A 23,414-nucleotide genomic window follows, 5' to 3' on the forward strand; every position below is an offset into this window, starting at 1 on the left:
ATGAGATATTATGAACATCTTAAAAAATTTTGTTCATGTCTGTGCAGTTTTGCGCAAGAATCTGTGTAGGTGACCCTGTTTTGGATGAGTAATACTAAACCATTTAATACTCTGAGTTTATAATTACCGTAATTATTCTAAGCTGGAAAGAAAAAGTTAAAAACACATATATGTGCATAGTGTCTGCCTGGGTTGGGGGGCAGGTGTGTATTCAGCCATGAGTGGATGACTACTGGGTGTAAGCACCTCATGGACATTTTTGTCGGAAACTCTTGGTTTGACTAGGCACCTGCCTCCCATCCATGCAGATAACATTGCAATATCAAACAAATCTATAAATTCTAATCATAATAGTAATGGAAAACCCACTGTTTATATACATAGAGTATTTGAATTTCTTTCCCCTGTACATATACATGTATAACATGTGCGAGTGTGTGTGTGTGTGTGTGTGTAATACTATATATTACTCTACATTGTATGCTATTAATACCGGATGTTTTTATTTTGTTAATATTATTATAATACGGAGAGAACTTAAAATAGGCTTAAGCCTGATGTTCAATCCAATTGTTTTTTTTAAAAACAATAAAATTTGTTGAAATGAACAAGAGATCCCAGAGGGATCTTGGTGCCCACCATTGAATGATCTTTATAGGTTCCATGTCAGATTGATCTTTTCTCTACTTTTCCCTTCCTCTAAGTCTTACTAATCTGTGTAAATTCAGAAACAGCCCTCTAGTACTTTTCAAACAAGGGTAACCTATATATAAAATTTAAGATTTGGCGATAATGGCTGTCTGTTGTTTTCGGATTGGTCCCAAAATGCAACACCAGGGACCAAGAGGAACCTACATATGAAATTTCAGAAAGATCCCTTCAGTACCTTCTGTAAAATAGCGATAACAAATTTCAATTGTCAAAATACAAGATGGCTGCCTGTCGGGCAGGTTGTTTTCTGACTGGTCTCAAAATCCAATATGCATAACTAGGCACCAAGGGGAACCTACATATGAAATTTGAGAAAGATCCCTTCAGTACTTTCTCAGAAATAGCGATAACAATCTTCAATTGTCAAAATCCAAGATGGCTGCCTGCCGGCCATGTTGTCTTCCGATTGGTCTCAAAATGCAATATGCATAACTAGGCACCAAGGGGAATCTACATATGAAATTTGAGAAAGATCCCTTCAGTACTTTCTCAGAAATAGCGATAACAAACTTCAATTATCAAAATCCAAGATGGCTGCCTGTCGGCCATGTTGTCTTCCGATTGGTCTCAAAATGCAATATGCATAACTAAGTACCAAGGGGAGCCTACATATGAAATCTGAGAAAGATCCCTTCAGTACTTTCTCAGAAATAGCGATAACAAACTTCAATTATCAAAATCCAAGATGGCTGCCTGTCGGCCATGTTGTCTTCCGATTGGTCTCAAAATGCAATATGCATAACTAAGTACCAAGGGGAGCCTACATATGAAATCTGAGAAAGATCCTTTCAGTACTTTCTCAGAAATAGCGATAACAAACTTCAATTATCAAAATCGAAGATGGCTGCCTGTCGGCCATGTTGTTTTCCGATTGGTCTCAAAATGCAATATGCATAACTAAGTACCAAGGGGAGCCTACATATGAAATCTGAGAAAGATCCCTTCAGTACTTTCTCAGAAATAGCGATAACAAACTTCAATTATCAAAATCGAAGATGGCTGCCTGTCGGCAATGTTGTTTTCCGATTGGTCTCAAAATGCAATATGCATAACTAAGTACCAAGGGGAGCCTACATATGAAATCTGAGAAAGATCCCTTCAGTACTTTCTCAGAAATAGCGATAACAAACTTCAATTATCAAAATCGAAGATGGCTGCCTGTCGGCCATGTTGTTTTCCGATTGGTCTCAAAATGCAATATGCATAACTAGGCACCAAGGGGAACCCACATATGAAATTTGAGAAAGATCCCTTCAGTACTTTCGGAGGATTAGCGATAACAAGAATTGTTTACGGACGGACGGACGGACGGAGGGACGGAGGGACGGACGACGGACCACGGACGCAGGGCGATTTGAATAGCCCACCATCTGATGATGGTGGGCTAAAAATACAATACACATTTTTGTAAAGTGTTATATACAATACACATTTTTGTAAACCATATTATAACAATAGATACACATTTAACTGATCAAAATAAACTAAAAATTATTTCAATCTGTTTCTCAAAGTTCACAAGGAATATATTATTTGAGAATGAAAAATGTATCACATGATTATACTTTATCAGAATGTATAATTCTTTGATAGCTCTGGATTTCTTTGATTAAGATTTTGTTCTTTATTCACATGTGTAAATAAAATTCCAGCAAATATTAATTGTAGTACCATCCTGTGGCAAAACCTGTATTAGAAATATCAAATATACCTGTATATAGATCATATCATCCCATATTAGTTAGATGATGTATATAGATCATATCATCCCATATCATCCTGTATTAGTTGGATGATATATATATATTAGAGCATATCATCCCATATTAGAGCATATCATCCCGTATTAGTTGGATGAAGCACCATCACTTTCATACCGTCCTATACATCCCCGTTACTTTATGTACTACATGTAGTATCCTGGCGTAGCTCTGGGAATTTAGAATCCATCAGGCCTAGAAATTTCTTTTTGCCACGATGAAGTCGTCTGATGGGGTCAGTCACATTCTTTTTAAACAAAGCACTTCCATTGTCAACATATTGCATGCATTGGTTTCTTGCCTCTTTCATTTCTTGGAGAACATATTCATATGAACATCTGCCACAAGTCCGTAGGCGTGTCTGAAATCTTCTCTTGTAGCTACCAATCAAGTGCTCCCCAAGGACTCGTTTTGCACAAGCAAAAAGTGGTTCAGATTTTTTCATTTCACTGAAGAAAGAAACCAGTAGCTGGGAGTCATGTCTGATAGTAGCTGCTAAGTCATCCATGACAGTGGAGAATTGTGAGCCTGTGACAATATCGTTCCCATAGTTACCACATTTGTCACAATCAGAAATTTTTTCAAAAAACCATAGCAGATGGACCCTTAGGTCAACCGAAAATGATGACTCCATTTCCTCGTTAGCATCGTTATTTGACTCTCTGAGCCTCCTGAAAGCCTGTTGTATCAGAAGGAATACGTTTTCAGAAAATATATCTCCAAATGGTAATGTGGATGAGTCCATTTGGTCATGTTCGATTTTGGCCAACAGTAAGAGAGCAGTAGGAGTGTAGTTCTTGTTGTTGTAGATGACCTTCTGTAGGGCCTCATGCCTTAGCACCTCATCATGGACAATTTTAAGGAATTCACTGCACTCCTCATCATGTTCGAAGGGGGCCTCAAAGTACTGGAGTAACATGTCAGTCGTCTCCTTTGGTAAAGTGACATCACTCACCATATAGCCTTCCATGACCTTAAAACACACAGAACAAATACATGATCACAGTTCATATATTTACACAGAACAGATAGATAATCTTAGTTCGTATCTTTACACAGAACAAATAGGTTATTACAGTCCATATCTTGACATAGAACAAATATGTAATATGGATATTATGGTTAAAAAGTCTACTAAGTTTCAAAGAAATTGGTTAAAAAATGTACGAGCAGATTTCCAGACAAAAAATAAAATAACTATGTAAACCAAGGGCAATGATTTTTTTAATGTATAGTCCAATCAAAATGCCTCTATGGGAAACACAACTATATATCATGATTATAATGCATACCGAGTTTCAAAGAGATCAGTCTATAAGTGTAGGAGATCTCCGGACAAACAAAAGTTTACAGATAATACCGTACCTGTACAATGACAAATATCACATACGAAGACAGAATGCAAAAAAATGAATTTTAACAACAAACTTATCGTTACATTTGTATATACTTTTCTTGTCAGGAGCATATCATTTAAGGGGATATGACACAGTCAGGAAATGATGAACTGATTGTCTTAAAACTTGACATGAATTATCCTTGCATGACCTTGTACGACTATTTGTTTGTTTATTTTGCAAAATTACTATATATAATTTGCTTTTCATGCAAAATTTCCCAATATTTATATTTTTTTTTCAAAAAGTGATTATTTCGAAATGAAGGTGAAATAATGCCACTGTTCTCTGTAAATATTTAGTGTTTACAGGATGACTCATGATCATGTTTTAGTTGAGAAAGTCTACCTACACGTAAAATTTCACCAAAATATGGAAATTCAAATATTTTCCTTTCATAAAACTATTTGCCTTTAATGAAGTCATATCTCTGCAACCTTTCTTGCAGTGATAGATTATTATAGATACTAGATAATAGAAGAATAAATTAAAAATATTACCTGATCATGAAAATAAAAGTATTACAACACATTATTGTCATTTTTCTTTTTATCGCATAAAGATGAGTTATCTCCCCTTTATATTTCATCACATTGTTTTGATGTTTTCCTGGTGTCACAGACCATAATGACCCTTTTCTACATGAGCATATATTTATCAGTGATCACAGAGTGATATCTTACAAACTGTACTCAAACATAGTTCTGATGTTCCACTGGAAGTCTTTTTCTTGGCATTATGAGTCGTGTTTCATATCACATTATGACTATATACATGCAATACTTATATTTACATCAAAGTTAATTTGGTCACATTAATCTTATCATTGCACTAATCTGTTAATGTTTCGAAATGCTCTCAAATTTGAGTGCCCCAATATAAGTATGCCTACAATAGTTTGAAGGAAATCAATTTAAATCAATTTAAAAGTTATGTGGATGAATGGATGGATAAGGTAACTACTACATATATATATATGTATTTGGGGGCTGCATTCACATAAAGAGCATTAATTACCTTTATGATTCGTGTGAGGTCCCTCGTGCAGAAGAAGAGACACAACTCCTGCCAGTTTGGAAGAATCAAGCCAAGAAACTCCACCTGAATTTGCAGGCCTATTTCTACAAATGAGGTACAGAGCATGTCCTTTGATCCCAGGAAATCAGAGGAGTTGTTGCTAAGCTTGACCAACTGCATTAGAAATTTGATGCAGGAGACCTTTTGCTCAAGTAAGGTAAATTCTTTCTGATATTGCTTCAGTACATCGTAGACGAGAAAGGCATACTCTACATCGTCTATACTTTCCGTGTAGGTCAGAAACTGCAACAAATCAATTCCTGGGATTAATATGCTGTGCGAGTCGTTTCATTTTGTTGACAAACATTTCCGTTCACAGTAAATTATAAATGGTTAAAGTTATGTCTGAAATGTATATCAAGTTTGTTGAGATTCCAGAAACAGTTTTTGAGCTATGGCTTTTAAAAACACAGAAATAATGTACCTAGTAAAAGAAAACAATATTTTAAGAAGCCCAGGGGACTTGTAACACTCACCTGGATATTGGATACAGGTAAACACTTTACATTTCTATAGTAGGATTTAAAAGAATTTGCTTTTTCCACATTGGCACCACCCCTCAGGCTTCTGGAGAAGCCAGACCTGCTATTTATAAAAAATTGGTTTCTTTCACCAAATGATGCTTCAGATGAAAAATAGACCAAGTTCTTTCATTCCTAAAGAGGTTAGCAAGATTTTTTTTCTATTTCACCTAATGGACCCTGCACCTCAGGCCCCTGGGGGAGCAGGCCAGACCCATCGTTTATAATAAATTGGTTCCATTTCGACCAAGGATGCTCGAAAATCTGTACATTTTTAGTAGTGTATGTGTCAGGGCCAAAAAAAAAAAACTCAGGTTAAGTTGTTGGGTCATGATCACAGGACCAGAGAGCGAAAAATGGATATTTCCCTAAAAACAAATAGTCATCTTGGAGGACTAAGCCGGTCATATTTACCTTTGATATGACAGTGTCAGTGTAAGTTACTTTTGATATGACAGTGGTGGTGCTAGTTACCTTTGATAGGACAGTGTTGGTGTTAGTTATCTTTGATATGACAGTGTTGGTGTTACCTTTGATACGACAGTGTTGGTGTTAGTTATCTTTGATATGACAGTGTTGGTGTTAGTTACCTTTGATATGACAGTGTTGGTGTTAGTTACCTTTGATATGACAGTGTTGGTGTTAGTTACCTTTGATATGACAGTATTGGTGTTAGTTACCTTTGATATGACAGTGTTGGTGTTAGTTACCTTTGATATGACAGTGTTGGTGTTAGTTACCTTTGATATGACAGTGTTGGTGTTCGTTACCTTTGATATGACAGTGTCAGTGTAAGTTACCTTTGATGTGACAGTGTTGGTGTTAGTTATCTTTGATATGACAGTGTTGGTGTTAGTTACCTTTGATATGACAGTGTTGGTGTTAGTTACCTTTGATATGACAGTGTTGGTGTTAGTTACCTTTGATATGACAGTGTTGGTGTTCGTTACCTTTGATATGACAGTGTTGGTGTTAGTTACCTTTGATATGACAGTGTCAGTGTAAGTTACCTTTGATATGACAGTGTTGGTGTTAGTTACCTTTGATATGACAGTGTTAGTTACCTTTGATATGACAGTGTTGGTGTTAGTTACCTTTGATGTGACAGTGTTGGTGTTAGTTACCTTTGATATGACAGTGTTAGTGTTAGTTACCTTTGATATGACAGTGTTGGTGTTCGTTACCTTTGATATGACAGTGTTTGTGTTAGTTACCTTTGATATGACAGTGTTGGTGTTAGTTACCTTTGATATGACAGTGTTTGTGTTAGTTACCTTTGATATGACAGTGTTGGTGTTAGTTACCTTTGATATGACAGTGTTGTGTTAGTTACCTTTGATATGACAGTGTTGGTGTTAGTTACCTTTGATATGACAGTGTTGGTGTTAGTGACCTTTGATATGACAGTGTTGGTGTTAGTTACCTTTGATATGACAGTGTCTGTGTTAGTTACCTTTGATATGACAGTGTTGGTGTTCGTTACCTTTGATATGACAGTGTTGGTGTTCGTTACCTTTGATATGACAGTGTTGGTGTTCGTTACCTTTGATATGACAGTGTTGGTGTTCGTTACCTTTGATATGACAGTGTTGGTGTTCGTTACCTTTGATATGACAGTGTTGGTGTTAGTTACCTTTGATATGACAGTGTTTGTGTTAGTTACCTTTGATATGACAGTGTTGGTGTTAGTTACCTTTGATATGACAGTGTTGGTGTTAGTTACCTTTGATATGACAGTGTTGGTGTTAGTTACCTTTGATATGACAGTGTTGGTGTTAGTTATCTTTGATATGACAGTGTTGGTGTTAGTTACCTTTGATATGACAGTGTCTGTGTTAGTTACCTTTGATATGACAGTGTTGGTGTTCGTTACCTTTGATATGACAGTGTTGGTGTTAGTTACCTTTGATATGACAGTGTTGGTGTTAGTTACCTTTGATATGACAGTGTTGGTGTTAGTTACCTTTGATATGACAGTGTTGGTGTTAGTTACCTTTGATATGACAGTGTTGGTGTTAGTTACCTTTGATATGACAGTGTTGGTGTTAGTTACCTTTGATATGACAGTGTTGGTGTTAGTTACCTTTGATATGACAGTGTTGGTGTAAGTTACCTTTGATATGACAGTGTTGATGTTAGTTACCATTGATATGACAGTGTTTGTGTAAGTTACCTTTGATATGACAGTGTTGGTGTTAGTTACCTTTGATATGACAGTGTTGGTGTTAGTTACCTTTGATATGACAGTGTTGGTGTTAGTTACCTTTGATATGACAGTGTTGGTGTTAGTTACCTTTGATATGACAGTGTTGGTGTTAGTTACCTTTGATATGACAGTGTTGGTGTTAGTTACCTTTGATATGACAGTGTTGGTGTTAGTTACCTTTGATATGACAGTGTTGGTGTTAGTTACCTTTGATATGACAGTGTTGGTTAGTTACCTTTGATATGACAGTGTTGGTGTTAGTTACCTTTGATATGACAGTGTTGGTGTTAGTTACCTTTGATATGACAGTGTTGGTGTTAGTTACCTTTGATATGACAGTGTTGGTGTTAGTTACCTTTGATATGACAGTGTTGGTGTTAGTTACCTTTGATACGACAGTGTTGGTGTTCGTTACCTTTGATATGACAGTGTTGGTGTTACCTTTGATATGACAGTGTTGGTGTTAGTTACCTTTGATATGACAGTGTTGGTGTTAGTTACCTTTGACATGACAGTGTTGGTGTTAGTTACCTTTGATGTGACAGTGTTAGTTACCTTTGATGTGACAGTGTCTGTGTTCGTTACCTTTGATGTGACAGTGTTAGTTACCTTTGATATGACAGTGTTGGTGTTAGTTACCTTTGATATGACAGTGTTGGTTAGTTACCTTTGATATGACAGTGTTGGTGTTAGTTACCTTTGATATGACAGTGTTGGTGTTAGTTACCTTTGATATGACAGTGTTGGTGTTAGTTACCTTTGATATGACAGTGTTGGTGTTAGTTACCTTTGATATGACAGTGTTGGTGTTAGTTACCTTTGATATGACAGTGTTGGTGTTAGTTACCTTTGATATGACAGTGTTGGTGTTAGTTACCTTTGATATGACAGTGTTGGTGTTAGTTACCTTTGATATGACAGTGTTGGTGTTAGTTACCTTTGATATGACAGTGTTGGTGTTAGTTACCTTTGATATGACAGTGTTGGTGTTAGTTACCTTTGATATGACAGTGTTGGTGTTAGTTACCTTTGATATGACAGTGTGTTAGTTACCTTTGATATGACAGTGTCTGTGTTAGTTACCTTTGATGTGACAGTGTTGGTTAGTTACCTTTGATATGACAGTGTTGGTGTTAGTTACCTTTGATATGACAGTGTTGGTGTTAGTTACCTTTGATGTGACAGTGTTTGTGTTCGTTACCTTTGATGTGACAGTGTTAGTTACCTTTGATATGACAGTGTTGGTGTTACCTTTGATATGACAGTGTTGGTGTTAGTTACCTTTGATATGACAGTGTTGGTGTTAGTAACCTTTGATATGACAGTGTTGGTGTTCGTTACCTTTGATATGACAGTATTTGTGTTCGTTACCTTTGATATGACAGTGTTAGTTACCTTTGATATGACAGTGTTGGTGTTAGTTACCTTTGATATGACAGTGTTGGTGTTAGTTACCTTTGATACGACAGTGTTGGTGTTAGTTACCTTTGATATGACAGTATTGGTGTTAGTTACCTTTGATATGACAGTGTTGGTTAGTTACCTTTGATACGACAGTGTTGGTGTTAGTTACCTTTGATATGACAGTGTTGGTGTTAGTTACCTTTGATATGACAGTGTTGGTGTTAGTTACCTTTGATATGACAGTGTTGGTGTTAGTTACCTTTGATATGAAAGTGTTGGTGTTAGTTACCTTTGATATGACAGTGTTGGTGTTAGTTACCTTTGATATGACAGTGTTGGTGTTAGTTACCTTTGATACGACAGTGTTGGTTAGTTACCTTTGATATGACAGTGTTGGTGTTAGTTACCTTTGATATGACAGTGTTGGTGTTAGTTACCTTTGATATGACAGTGTTGGTGTTACCTTTGATATGACAGTGTTGGTGTTAGTTACCTTTGATATGACAGTGTCTGTGTTAGTTACCTTTGATATGACAGTGTTGGTGTTAGTTACCTTTGATATGACAGTGTTGGTGTTAGTTACCTTTGATATGACAGTGTTGGTGTTAGTTACCTTTGATATGACAGTATTGGTGTTAGTTACCTTTGATATGACAGTGTTGGTGTTAGTTACCTTTGATATGACAGTGTTGGTGTTAGTTACCTTTGATATGACAGTATTGGTGTTAGTTACCTTTGATATGACAGTGTTGTATTAGTTACCTTTGATATGACAGTGTTGGTGTTACCTTTGATATGACAGTGTTGATGTTAGTTACCTTTGATATGACAGTGTTGATGTTAGTTACCTTTGATACGACAGTGTTAGTGTTAGTTACCTTTGATACGACAGTGTTAGTGTTAGTTACCTTTGATATGACAGTGTTGGTGTTAGTTACCTTTGATATGACAGTGTTGGTGTTAGTTACCTTTGATATGACAGTGTTGGTGTTAGTTACCTTTGATACGACAGTGTTGGTGTTAGTTACCTTTGATATGACAGTGTTGGTTAGTTACCTTTGATATGACAGTGTTGGTTAGTTACCTTTGATATGACAGTGTTGGTGTTAGTTACCTTTGATATGACAGTGTCTGTGTTAGTTACCTTTGATATGACAGTGTTGGTGTTAGTAACCTTTGATATGACAGTGTTGGTGTTAGTTACCTTTGATACGACAGTGTTGGTGTTAGTTACCTTTGATATGACAGTGTTGGTTAGTTACCTTTGATATGACAGTGTCTGTGTTAGTAACCTTTGATATGACAGTGTTGGTGTTAGTAACCTTTGATATGACAGTGTTGGTGTTAGTTACCTTTGATATGACAGTGTTGGTGTTAGTTACCTTTGATATGACAGTGTTGGTGTTAGTTACCTTTGATATGACAGTGTTAGTGTTAGTTACCTTTGATATGACAGTGTTGGTGTTAGTTACCTTTGATATGACAGTGTTGGTGTTAGTTACCTTTGATACGACAGTGTTGGTGTTAGTGACCTTTGATATGACAGTGTTGGTGTTACCTTTGATATGACAGTGTTGGTGTTAGTTACCTTTGATATGACAGTGTTGGTGTTACCTTTGATATGACAGTGTTGGTGTTAGTTACCTTTGATATGACAGTGTTGGTGTTACCTTTGATATGACAGTGTTGGTGTTAGTTACCTTTGATATGACAGTGTTGGTGTTAGTTACCTTTGATATGACAGTGTTGGTGTTAGTTACCTTTGATATGACAGTGTTGGTGTTAGTTACCTTTGATATGACAGTGTCTGTGTTAGTTACCTTTGATATGACAGTGTTGGTGTTAGTTACCTTTGATATGACAGTGTTGGTGTTAGTTACCTTTGATATGACAGTGTCGGTGTTAGTTACCTTTGATACGACAGTGTTGGTGTTAGTTACCTTTGATATGACAGTATTGGTGTTAGTTACCTTTGATATGACAGTGTTGGTTAGTTACCTTTGATATGACAGTGTTGATGTTAGTTACCTTTGATATGACAGTGTTGATGTTAGTTACCTTTGATATGACAGTGTTGGTGTTAGTTACCTTTGATATGACAGTGTTGGTGTTAGTTACCTTTGATATGACAGTGTTGGTGTTAGTTACCTTTGATATGACAGTGTTGGTGTTAGTTACCTTTGATATGACAGTGTTGGTGTTAGTTACCTTTGATACGACAGTGTTGGTTAGTTACCTTTGATACGACAGTGTTAGTGTTAGTTACCTTTGATATGACAGTGTTGATGTTAGTTACCTTTGATATGACAGTGTTGATGTTAGTTACCTTTGATATGACAGTGTTGGTGTTAGTTACCTTTGATATGACAGTGTTGGTGTTAGTTACCTTTGATATGACAGTATTGGTGTTAGTTACCTTTGATATGACAGTATTGATGTTAGTTACCTTTGATATGACAGTGTTGGTGTTAGTTACCTTTGATATGACAGTATTGATGTTAGTTACCTTTGATATGACAGTGTTGGTGTTCGTTACCTTTGATATGACAGTGTTGGTGTTCGTTACCTTTGATATGACAGTGTTGGTGTTAGTTACCTTTGATATGACAGTGTTGGTGTTAGTTACCTTTGATATGACAGTGTTGGTGTTGGTTACCTTTGATATGACAGTGTTGGTGTTAGTTATCTTTGATATGACAGTGTTGGTGTTAGTTACCTTTGATATGACAGTGTTGGTGTTAGTTACCTTTGATATGACAGTGTTGGTGTTAGTTACCTTTGATATGACAGTGTTGGTGTTACCTTTGATATGACAGTGTTGGTGTTAGTTACCTTTGATATGACAGTGTTGGTTAGTTACCTTTGATATGACAGTGTTGGTGTTAGTTACCTTTGATATGACAGTGTTGGTGTTACCTTTGATATGACAGTGTTGGTGTTAGTTACCTTTGATATGACAGTGTTGGTTAGTTACCTTTGATATGACAGTGTTGGTGTTAGTTACCTTTGATATGACAGTGTTGGTGTTCGTTACCTTTGATATGACAGTGTTGGTGTTAGTTACCTTTGATATGACAGTGTTGGTGTTAGTTACCTTTGATATGACATGGTTGTTGTTAGTTACCTTTGATATGACAGTGTTGGTGTTAGTTACCTTTGATATGACAGTGTTGGTGTTACCTTTGATATGACAGTGTTGGTTAGTTACCTTTGATATGACAGTGTTGGTGTTAGTTACCTTTGATATGACAGTGTTTGTGTAAGTTACCTTTGATATGACAGTATTGGTGTTCGTTACCTTTGATATGACAGTGTTGGTGTTAGTTACCTTTGATATGACAGTGTTGGTGTTAGTTACCTTTGATATGACAGTGTTGCTGTTAGTTACCTTTGATATGACATGGTTGTTGTTTATTTTGTCGTCAAGAAAACTATAGAATATTTTCTTAATGATCGATGTCCACCTGCTCTTCATATCCTCTTTATTACTCTCGTCTGAAATGAGGAATGTCAAAATAATTAATAAGAGGTCCATGGGCCTTAATGGTCACCTGAGTTTTGAAGTATTTAAGTTAATTTTATTGACCCTTTTTTGCTCTGCCCATCAGCCTTGGGGGTCAGTCAGGGCCAAAATGTACATACCATCAAATTGTCATCCCATGCTGGTAATGTTAAACAAATTAGAATGAATTCCAATAGAAATCCAACAAATCATAGTAAAAAATGTGATTTCCTTACATAAACTAAAGTAAAGTTTACCGCATCCCCAGGTGCAAACATGAGACCATGCAAGGGTAATGAAATTAACATTTTCGGTAGAGCAAAGCTCAGGTGACCTAAAAATATTGAAAGCAACATTTTTTTATTTTTTAGTATGACAAGGTTCTAGATAGGACAGGTCAGTACATTGTTGGATAGCCAATCAACAGAAAGTGCAGAGTCTTGAAGGTTTCTGACAATGATAATTGTATACCCAGATCTATAATTAGAAACAGTGGCCTTGAACCTGTTTTATCCCTATTGTACATCTTAATGTAATTGTAAATAATAGTCTCTATAAAGTTCTTCATACAAGAGATCCCGGAGGTGCCCACAATAGGGACCAAGGGGAACCTAGATGTGAAATTTGAGAAACATACCGACCTTTTAAGAAATAGTAATCATCAATTCTCAAAATCAAAATTTAATGGATCACTGTATGCATGGTGGATGACAGACCACCGATTAAGGACCACGGACCTAGGGCAATTTGAATAGCTCCCTATCTGATGATGGTGGGCCAAATACAATTAAATAAGTTACAGTGTACATAACAACCATATAGATTTTACGGTCAATTAGTGAACATATCTTTAACAGATACACTTACATAAATGATGTGTCGGTATTGTCAGGTTCTTCAGTGGACAGGTACTGAGACAAGCAGCCTCCAATGATAAGGTCTGTGCAACTTTGTCACTTATTAGGGATTCATGCAGAAAGAGGCTGAGCAAACCAACAGGGTAATTATCACCATAGAAACTGCCCTGATGTTCCTGTAGTGCTGAGGTGTACTTCTGAATGGCCTGTTCCTGTAAGGTATGTATGGTACTATCTGTGTCTGCAAGCTTGAAGTACGACTCCTGTATCTTTTTGTCTAGGAATACAAGCCAGTTGTATTCTTTGACTGAAATTGCATCCTCTGGGGCAATTGCTCTGAACCTGCCAAGCTCCATGGCACGGAAAGTAGCCTCCAAGATTACTGGAAATCCCTCAAGCCCTAAACTGACTAGGTCTTCTATCTTGTAGAGTGTGTAGCAGACGTACAGTAGACCATAGGAAATCTGGGCCTGTAGAACACAACATAGGAAATCAGTATCCTCCATTACATCATGTACTAGAGCAGGTGTTGATTGAGACTACAGATGATGTCTATCTGACTTTGAACTTTTGATTTGAAAAGAAAACTAGAAAACTGACAGGTCAGGGTGGGCGGGTGGGCGGACAAACGGACGGACCTAATGATTACTATAGGGCACCCAAACCGGGCCCTAATAACAAACACTTCTGATACAAAAGCAGTGTGTGAAGTGTGAGGATGATCGGTCCTTTTGCACTGAAATGGTGATCAGAACAAGGTGATCTGCTCAGGGGAACTCAAGTTAATGAGCTGAAACAAAGTATTAACAGGAACAGTGACTTTGACCTTTGAACCCAAAATGAAATCTCAAGCAAACACTCCAACTAAGTTTGAATTTAATTGGTCCATTTGAACTTATTCATAATAAGTTATTGTTTGGAAATTGTGATGTGGATGGAATGATGGGTTGATGCCGGCATTAACTAGAACTAGGAGGAGTTGTCCAGACAAACTTAAAGTTATGATTCTTATCGGCAAACCTGTTTATAGTGTCCAGTTGCCATAGCAACCATAATTTTCAGAAAAAGAAAGTGGCATGCACATCTACACATGATCATTAATATTTGTGTAAAGTTTCATTGTTGTCCGGACAAAATGTGTGTACAGACGGACGGACGGACGGATGGACGGATGGACGGACAACCTGATTCTAGTATACCCCCCCTAACTTCGTTGTGGGGGTATACAATTTTTTTTTTTTTTAAATCAAAGCTGATTTGACCCTTTTTGATCCCTTCCATCAGCCCCTGGGGACCAATAATTGCATACTGCAAACTTCCTTCCCAAACTGTTAAGACCCCAGGGTCATGAAATTCACAATTTTGATAAAGCACCATAAAACCTTTCCACCTATTATTTATTTGGGTCTTGAGAGGAAAATTTCTGAAATTTCAGCTAATTTCACCTTTTTTGGCCTTGGCCTCAGCCCCCGGGGGTCTGTCAGGGCCAACATGTGCATACCATCAAACTGTCATCCCATGCTAATAATGTATACCACTTAAGAATGAATTCCAATAGAAATGAAACAAATGTGATTTTTCCTTTATAAATCAAAAATTATAGTAAAGTTAAACCTCTCCAGGGTCATGAAATTCACAATTTTAGTAAAGCAACTTAAGACCCTTCCATCTATGAAAAGTATTTGATTATTTTGTTCTTGAGCAGAAGATTTCTGAAATTTCAGCTAATTTGACCCTATTTGGCTCACTTCATGAATTTTTCAGTGGTGAGGCAAAACCTTCCCCGGAAAATGTAACCAACCAAAGTTATAGAGTAAATTGGAAATCTATTCTAATATGCAAAATCAGTATCTGAGCCTTGGCCCATCATTGATATTTTTAAACAACATGGTATTACATATCTCTTCTATGAGAAACCTAACATGACCTTTGACCTGACATATTAAATCTAGAACACCACCTTAGACATGCCCTCCATATCGACCTCTATGGTTTCTAGACGAGGCACAGAGCAGGGTTTCTTCTTTGGTCTGTTTTTTTGTTTACGTGATCGCTTCATGGGCACTGCACTGGAAACACAGTCATTCTCTGATTCATCACTTTCTGAGGATGAGGCTGAAACCAACAGTAGTAATTCAGCATAAGATTAGATTAAATCAATTGAATTTTTTTTATTTCTGTACATAAACACTTCAAAGGAAAAATAATCATTCTGCGTGCATTTGTTTTAAAAAAGCAATCATTAACAAGAAAACGGAAAAATAAATTCAGATTTTTATAAGGTACCATCAATTACTTTTGAGAACTCATGTAATTGCAAACTGCGTAATCAACACATCTCAACAAGGTCTGAATTCATCTCAATAAACCATTCATTAACAATATCTTCTTTTTCTCTTGTCAGGTAATGATGGTATGCACTAAAATATTTTACATAAAGGACATTACTACACGATGGACCCGTGGTATATTGTTTTGTGTGACAATGGGGAAATGTTTTTAAATTCCACATAAATATTTTACATAAAGGACATTACTACACGATGGACCCGTGGTATATTGTTTTGTGTGACAATGGTTAATTGGGAAATGTTTTTAAATTCCACATAAATATTTTTAATTTTTGTAAATTGTCTTCTTTATTATAATTCCTTTTTTTTTTCATGACTGATCTTTGTCGGAGATATTAATTTGCTTTAATGTTTTCTGGTTGAATATTTGACTTGTGTTATTGAAATAGAATCTTAAATTTATATTAGAATTCATTAAATCACACATTGATAAGAAAAACCTAAACCATGGGCCTGTTCATTTATGAGGATTAAATTGTTTTTTTTTTTAATGTAATATTTCAGGCATACATCTTGATGGACCTGCCAACGTTAATACACTCAGCATTGAAAATTCAAAAGTTCATCTGAAAACAGCATACCATCACCAGGTCTGTCCTTATGTCGGGAACAACCTGGGTCTAACGGAACCAACTGTTTGGACTGTGATAAATGATAACGGCCCATTGCAAAGACTCTCATAAGATACTCAAAAGTAAAAGTATGCTGAAAACTCGCACACAAAAACATACATATTTTGAGGCATAATAAAAACAATAAAACACATAGCTACCTTCACTGTCCAGGACCTTGTTACAACCAATGACAGAGTACTGAAACAACAATTTGTAGATCTCTGTATTAAAATGTTACAATTTATTTAAGAATCATCTCTTAATACTGTGTAAATCTTAAAGGCAGTATTCACCAAGCCACATTGTGAGTTTATTCTTTATCTTATATATATAACCTTCTCTTTGATAACAAATAAGCCACACCAACATTTATCTTAATCCTACTGATATCTATAACCCTATATTTGATAACAAGCCACACCAATCCTACTGGTATAATATAACCCTATATTTGATAACAAGCCACACCAATCCTACTGATATCTATAACCCTATATTTGATAACAAGCCACACCAATCCTACTGATATATATAACCCTATATTTGATAACAAGCCACACCAATCCTACTGATATCTATAACCCTATATTTGATAACAAGCCACACCAATCCTACTGATATCTATAACCCTATATTTGATAACAAGCCACACCAATCCTACTGATATCTATAACCCTATATTTGATAACAAGCCACACCAATCCTACTGATATCTATAACCATATATTTGATAACAAGCCACACCAATCCTACTGATATCTATAACCATATATTTGATAACAAGCCACACCAATCCTACTGATATCTATAACCCTATATTTGATAACAAGCCACCCCAATCCTACTGATATCTATAACCTTATATTTGATAACAAGCCACACCAATCCTACTGATATCTATAACCATATATTTGATAACAAGCCACCCCAATCCTACTGATATCTATAACCCTATATTTGATAACAAGCCACACCAATCCTACTGATATCTATAACCTTATATTTGATAACAAGCCACACCAATCCTACTGATATCTATAACCCTATATTTGATAACAAGCCACTCCAATCCTACTGATATCTATAACCCTATATTTGATAACAAGCCACACCAATCCTACTGATATCTATAACCCTAATTTGATAACAAGCCACACCAATCCTACTGATATATATAACCCTATATTTGATAACAAGCCACACCAATCCTACTGATATCTATAAACCTAATTTGATAACAAGCCACACCAATCCTACTGATATATATAACCCTATATTTGATAACAAGCCACTCCAATCCTACTGATATCTATAACCCTATATTTGATAACAAGCCACACCAATCCTACTGATATCTATAACCCTAATTTGATAACAAGCCACACCAATCCTACTGATATCTATAACCCTATATTTGATAACAAGCCACTCCAATCCTACTGATATATATAACCCTATATTTGATAACAAGCCACACCAATCCTACTGATATATATAACCCTATATTTGATAACAAGCCACACCAATCCTACTGATATCTATAACCCTATATTTGATAACAAGCCACACCAATCCTACTGATATCTATAACCTTATATTTGATAACAAGCCACACCAATCCTACTGATATCTATAACCCTATATTTGATAACAAGCCACTCCAATCCTACTGATATCTATAACCATATATTTGATAACAAGCCACACCAATCCTACTGATATCTATAACCCTATATTTGATAACAAGCCACACCAATCCTACTGATATCTATAACCCTATATTTGATAACAAGCCACACCAATCCTACTGATATCTATAACCCTATATTTGATAACAAGCCACACCAATCCTACTGCAGCTGATAACACACTACCGTTTATCATGAAACATTCCTTGTGTATAAACTTCCTAAGGATGTTTCTGACCATATTGGGTTCAAATCTATCCATAACTTTATGACTAGTAGCGATTAAAAGAAATTACCTGTTTCCACTATTGGACCCCACCCCTCTGGCCCCTTTGGAGTCAGAATCATCATTAATGCAAAATCTGTTTCCTTTCCCCCAAGGATCTTTTAGACTAAATTTGGTTCATATCCATCCATAACTTTATGACAAATAGCGATTTAAAGGAATTGCCTCAATTTCCCCGATTGGGCCCCGCCCCTCCGGCCCCTTGGGGTCAGAGGCACCATTTATGCAAAATCTGTTTGTAAATTGTAGCGAATGCGTTTTGAAGCAAATGTTGATGAATGGACGACTGACGCCGCACCATGACAAGAGGCCCAGAGGGCCTGTATCGCTCACCTGGTTTCATGAGATATGAAACAAGAATGATGCTTAAGCATATTTGTCGCTGGTATTGCTATGTCAATATATATCATAAGCATTTTATATGGGTACATGTACATTGGTTTTATTTTAATACTAAAAATGCCAAAAGGTACATTAATCCATGAAATGAAATTGACTTTTGGCGTGACCCCATAGGGATGCTACCACACAAATGTGAGTGATATCCATTGTTTAGTTTCAGAGAAGATCTTGTTTAGAGCAATTGGCCCCTTGTAACCCTGCCCTCTGGGGGTCAGCTCCTTCCTTTATACAATTTTGAATCCCTACCCCAATAGGATGCTAATAGTCAAATATGAGCTGTTTCAGAGAAGTTGTTCATATCAATTTAGCCAAATTGACCCCTTTTGGCCCAGCCCCTCAGCCTCCAGGGGGTTGGCCCCATCATTTGTACAATTTTGAATCCAAAGTGAATGCTACCAGTCACATATTAAAGATATCCATTGCTTATTTTCAGAGAAAAAGTTGTTTATATCAATTTTGCCAAAATAACCCCTTTTGGCCCCGCCTCTTAGGTCCCCTGGGGTCAGCCCTGTCATTTGTACAATTTTGAATCCCTACCCTAGGGGGTTGCTACCAGGCAAATATGAGTGATATCCATTGCTTAGTTTCAGAGAAGAAGTCGTTAATATCAATATAGCTATATTGACCCATTTTTGCCTCGCCTCTCAGGCCCCTAGGGGGTCAGAACCACCATTTGTACAACTTTGAATCCCCACCCCACAGTGATTGCTTCCAGGCAAATAGGCGCAATATCCTTTGCTCGGTTTCAGAGAAGAAGTCGCTTATATCAATACAGCCAAATTGACCCCTTTTGATGCCGCCCCTCAGGCCCCTTGGGGGTCAGTCCTGTCATTTGTACAATTTTGAATCCCTACTCTAGGGGGTTGCTACCAGGCAAATATGAGTGATATCTATTGCTTAGTTTCAGAGAAGAAGTTGTTTATATAAATTTAGCCGAATTGACCCCTTTTGGTCCCGCCCGTCAGCCCCCAGGGAGGTAGACCCCACCATTTGTACAATTTTGAAACCCTACCCCAAAGGGATTCTCACAGTCAAAATTAAGCAATATATATTGCTTAGTTTCAGATGAGAAGTTGTTCATATCAATTTAGCCAAATTGACCCCTCTTGGCCCCACCCCTCAGGCCCCCCGGGGGTCAGCCACACCATTTGTACAATTTTGAATCTCCACCCCATAGTGTTGCTACCAGGCAAATATGAGCAATATCGTTTGTTCAGTTTCAGAGAAGAAGTTGTTTTTATAAATATAGCCCAAATGACCACATTTGGCTCCATAGGGATGCTTCTGACCAAATTTGGTCAAATTCTGATCAGTGGTTATGAAGAAGAAGTCAATTGTTGACGGACGGACGGACGACAGACGACAGACGACGGACGACGGACGGACGACGGACGCCACGGTATGGCATAAGCTCACCTTGGTCCTTCGGACCAGGTGAGCTAACAAGCTCACCGGAACTTCAGTCCAGGTGAGCTAAAAAAAAAAAGAACACATAAACATTTCAAGTTGTACACTAAATTAATCACAATACCTTTCTAGATAAACATAATAGTTTCCTCAATATGACCACCCCTAAATTGTACAGCTTTTTGTCTATTTTCTTCGTTCCGAAGTGCATCAATGTCTCAAACCTCAACAACATCACAGGAAGCTGTTCCTCATAAGATCTGAAACAGGAATTGTATAAATGTATTATAATTGCCCAAGTTAAAATTCAGTAAGACGTAGGAAGTATATTCAAATCAAATCTTCACACTGAAACATTATCTTCAGTTTGGTAAGTACCGTAAATATTCGCGTATAGTGCGCACTTTTTTTCAAAAATTGACAAGTGAAAAAGACCACTGCGCACTATACGCAAGTACAAGCCTTTTCCCAGTCAGAATGGATGTGATTTGACTGAGATTTGTGATCGTTTCCTTTCACAGCAGGATTGATTTAATACTTATATATAACATATATAAAGCATTAAGAAAGTAATAGTTAACAAATAATCAAAGAAATGAATAGTTATTTTAATGTTTAATTCCTTGAAATTGTGTATTTATCAGCAATTACGTGGATTTATCTAAGTCGATCGTGAGCCACATGTTCCGTACACATACGATCTCACTTGAGCATGTTCCCGTATTCAGGTCCAAAACGATGTATAACATCTCAATTAACATCAAACAAAACTTGAAATGATATAGCAGTACTTAGTTATTTCATACTTCTAAATTAATCACCTTATAAATCCAGAATGTTGCCAGAAACTGATAACGTTCAACTTGTTTATTTACGGAAGCTGTAACAGCACGCATGCGCAATTAGGCACGGGTAACACTAATGCCTTGATCTCGTGCGGCAGTCACTGACCAACTGGCCTTATAAAATACGATATGACTGTGAAAACTACCGGGGTACTCTTATTTATCGTCTGCACTGTAGATTTATTCATTACACATGTTAATTCATTGATATAAAAGTTGTGACCAGCATGACGACTGCAGACTTGTTTCCGTACTGTACTGTATACAAAATGGCGGCCTGTGTTACATTACGTAGCAGTCAGCTTACTAGTCAATCTTGTTATAATTGAGCTTAATTAGCTTTGTATGTTCGTGGAAAGATACCACAAGAGACCATACCTGCGTGAAAATTAGCTTACAAATTCCTATCCTCTTATGCTTTAGAATTCATCTACCGCTCAGTTGAAAATTGAAAAAAAAAAATTGTTAATTTTTTTTTTTTGAAAATGAACCTCAAAAACGTACCTGCGCACTATATGCGAGTGCGCACTATACCCTAATATTTACGGTATGTAGATAATTATGCCCATTAATTGGTCTTAACCATTTCTCATCATAAGACAAAAACAACTAGAGTACTGACAGATCAGCCTTGTAATGTGGCTATATATCCCCCATAATCATTTAGCCATCTTCCCCTATCCAAAGGCTGATGTTTGACATTTGGACTTCAAATACAATCGCAAGGAAGCAAAACATACATTACTTTGATATGAATCTTGTTTCTTTCCCCCTCCTTAATTTGTTGCTAGGCTAATGAAAATGTAAGTTTGTGGGAAACGAACAAATGTAGACAAAGACTCAAATATTCTGGAAATACCACAAACAAAAACATGACTACTGTACGATGGAATACCAGATATCTGATAGGTCATCAGCTTCTTAAGTTACTAAACTGTCACAAGATGTTACAATGTACGTACGTGGTAAGAGGTTTCTGTCTCCCACACAGCAGTTCATCCAGTGAATCAGGAGGATCGGGTAAAAGACTGGCACACAAAGACTGGTAGAAAGGTGCCCGTCTTGAAGCCCCCAAGATGCCCTGAGAACTGCTGTCATCACAATTCATGGAAGAACTTGATATGTAGTTTTCCAGTGGGATGGAATCTAAATCCGACCACTCGGAGGCAGTTATAAACCTATCAGGATTGTCTATGTTCTGAGTGATGCTGGAAAACAAACACAAATTGTACTGATAACGTGCCTCAGGTTGTATCTGTCTAAGCTGGCACTATAAAGGTCACATTATACAGTAACTATATAGGTGCTCATACCCTAGGCCTTCTCAAGGGCCTCACTTATGCTGTGTAGTGAGTTAGCAACAATCTATTACAAGGAGACCCCGCCACAACATACCCCTAACTGTTCCCAGGACAATAAACCCAACAAACAAACTACCCGGGTATATCTAATGACATTGATCTTTGGTCAGGTGACTTATCCTTTAAAGCAGACTTATCTTGTCTCAAAGTGTCATAAGAAAATGTTCATCAGTGAAAAAATACTGAACCTGTCATTGACTTTGAACCATTGGACCCTGTGACCTTGACCTTCGGTCAGTTGATGCCTTGTTTAGTTCTCTTAGAGGGGTTTTAAAGATAACGCTATATGCCTTATTGGGCCTCATCCCTCAGGCCACTGGCAGACCAGATCCTAATGAGAGTAGTCTCCCTTGAAAAATGTGGAACCGTATAAATTGTCTCATGTGAGCATTTTCACTAGTGTGACTCCAGAGGGACCCTATTACCAAATATCAGCATGTGACTCCAGAGGGACCCTATTACCAAATATCAGCATGTGACTCCAGAGGGACCCTATTACCAAATATCAGCATGTGACTCCAGAGGGACCCTATTACCAAATATCAGCATGTGACTCCAGAGGGACCCTATTACCAAATATCAGCATGTGACTCCAGAGGGACCCTATTACCAAATATCAGCACCCAAGTACAATTATAAGATGATGCATAAATACCTTCCAACACTTGCACCAAAAACTTAACTTAAATTTTTTTCAAAAATCTGTTTTTTTCCCGAAAAAATCTTTTAGTTTGACTCCAGCAGGGACCATATTATGATAAATTACTATGCATTTCAACACTTGCACCAAAAACTTAACATTATAAAACCCAACGCCGACGCTGGGGTGACAACATAAGCTCTTCCTCTTCTCCGAAGAGACAAGCTAAAAATAGAAATCATTTTCAGACATTGAATCCACACTGTGATCTTCCTATCCTCAAATTACCATAGGTAGGCCTCTTATCCTCAAATTATCATAGGTAGGCCTCTTATCCTCAAATTATCATAGGTAGGCCTCTTATCCTCAAATTATCATAGGTAGG

The 23,414-nt window shown here is 37.0% G+C and overlaps 1 protein-coding gene across 2 annotated transcripts in view; it reads right to left on the minus strand.

Annotated features, from left to right (window-relative positions):
• Positions 1-2,129: 2,129 nt before the first annotated feature.
• LOC117324977 overlaps positions 2,130-23,414 on the minus strand; it is a 41,681-nt gene continuing 20,396 nt past the window's right edge. For both annotated transcript variants that reach the window (XM_033880828.1, XM_033880829.1), the window contains 8 exons: positions 21,991-22,236; positions 20,308-20,443; positions 16,559-16,598; positions 15,396-15,550; positions 13,446-13,905; positions 12,465-12,571; positions 4,886-5,188; positions 2,130-3,444 (listed from right to left, as the gene is read on the minus strand). In XM_033880828.1, the coding sequence (XP_033736719.1) occupies positions 2,611-3,444; positions 4,886-5,188; positions 12,465-12,571; positions 13,446-13,905; positions 15,396-15,550; positions 16,559-16,598; positions 20,308-20,443; positions 21,991-22,236 (2,281 nt within the window). In that variant the 3' untranslated portion in view covers positions 2,130-2,610. The remainder of the gene's footprint in view (positions 3,445-4,885; positions 5,189-12,464; positions 12,572-13,445; positions 13,906-15,395; positions 15,551-16,558; positions 16,599-20,307; positions 20,444-21,990; positions 22,237-23,414) is intronic.

The sequence above is a fragment of the Pecten maximus genome, chromosome 4 (genome assembly GCF_902652985.1).
Source record: "Pecten maximus chromosome 4, xPecMax1.1, whole genome shotgun sequence".
NCBI classification, from domain to species: Eukaryota; Metazoa; Mollusca; class Bivalvia; order Pectinida; family Pectinidae; genus Pecten; species Pecten maximus.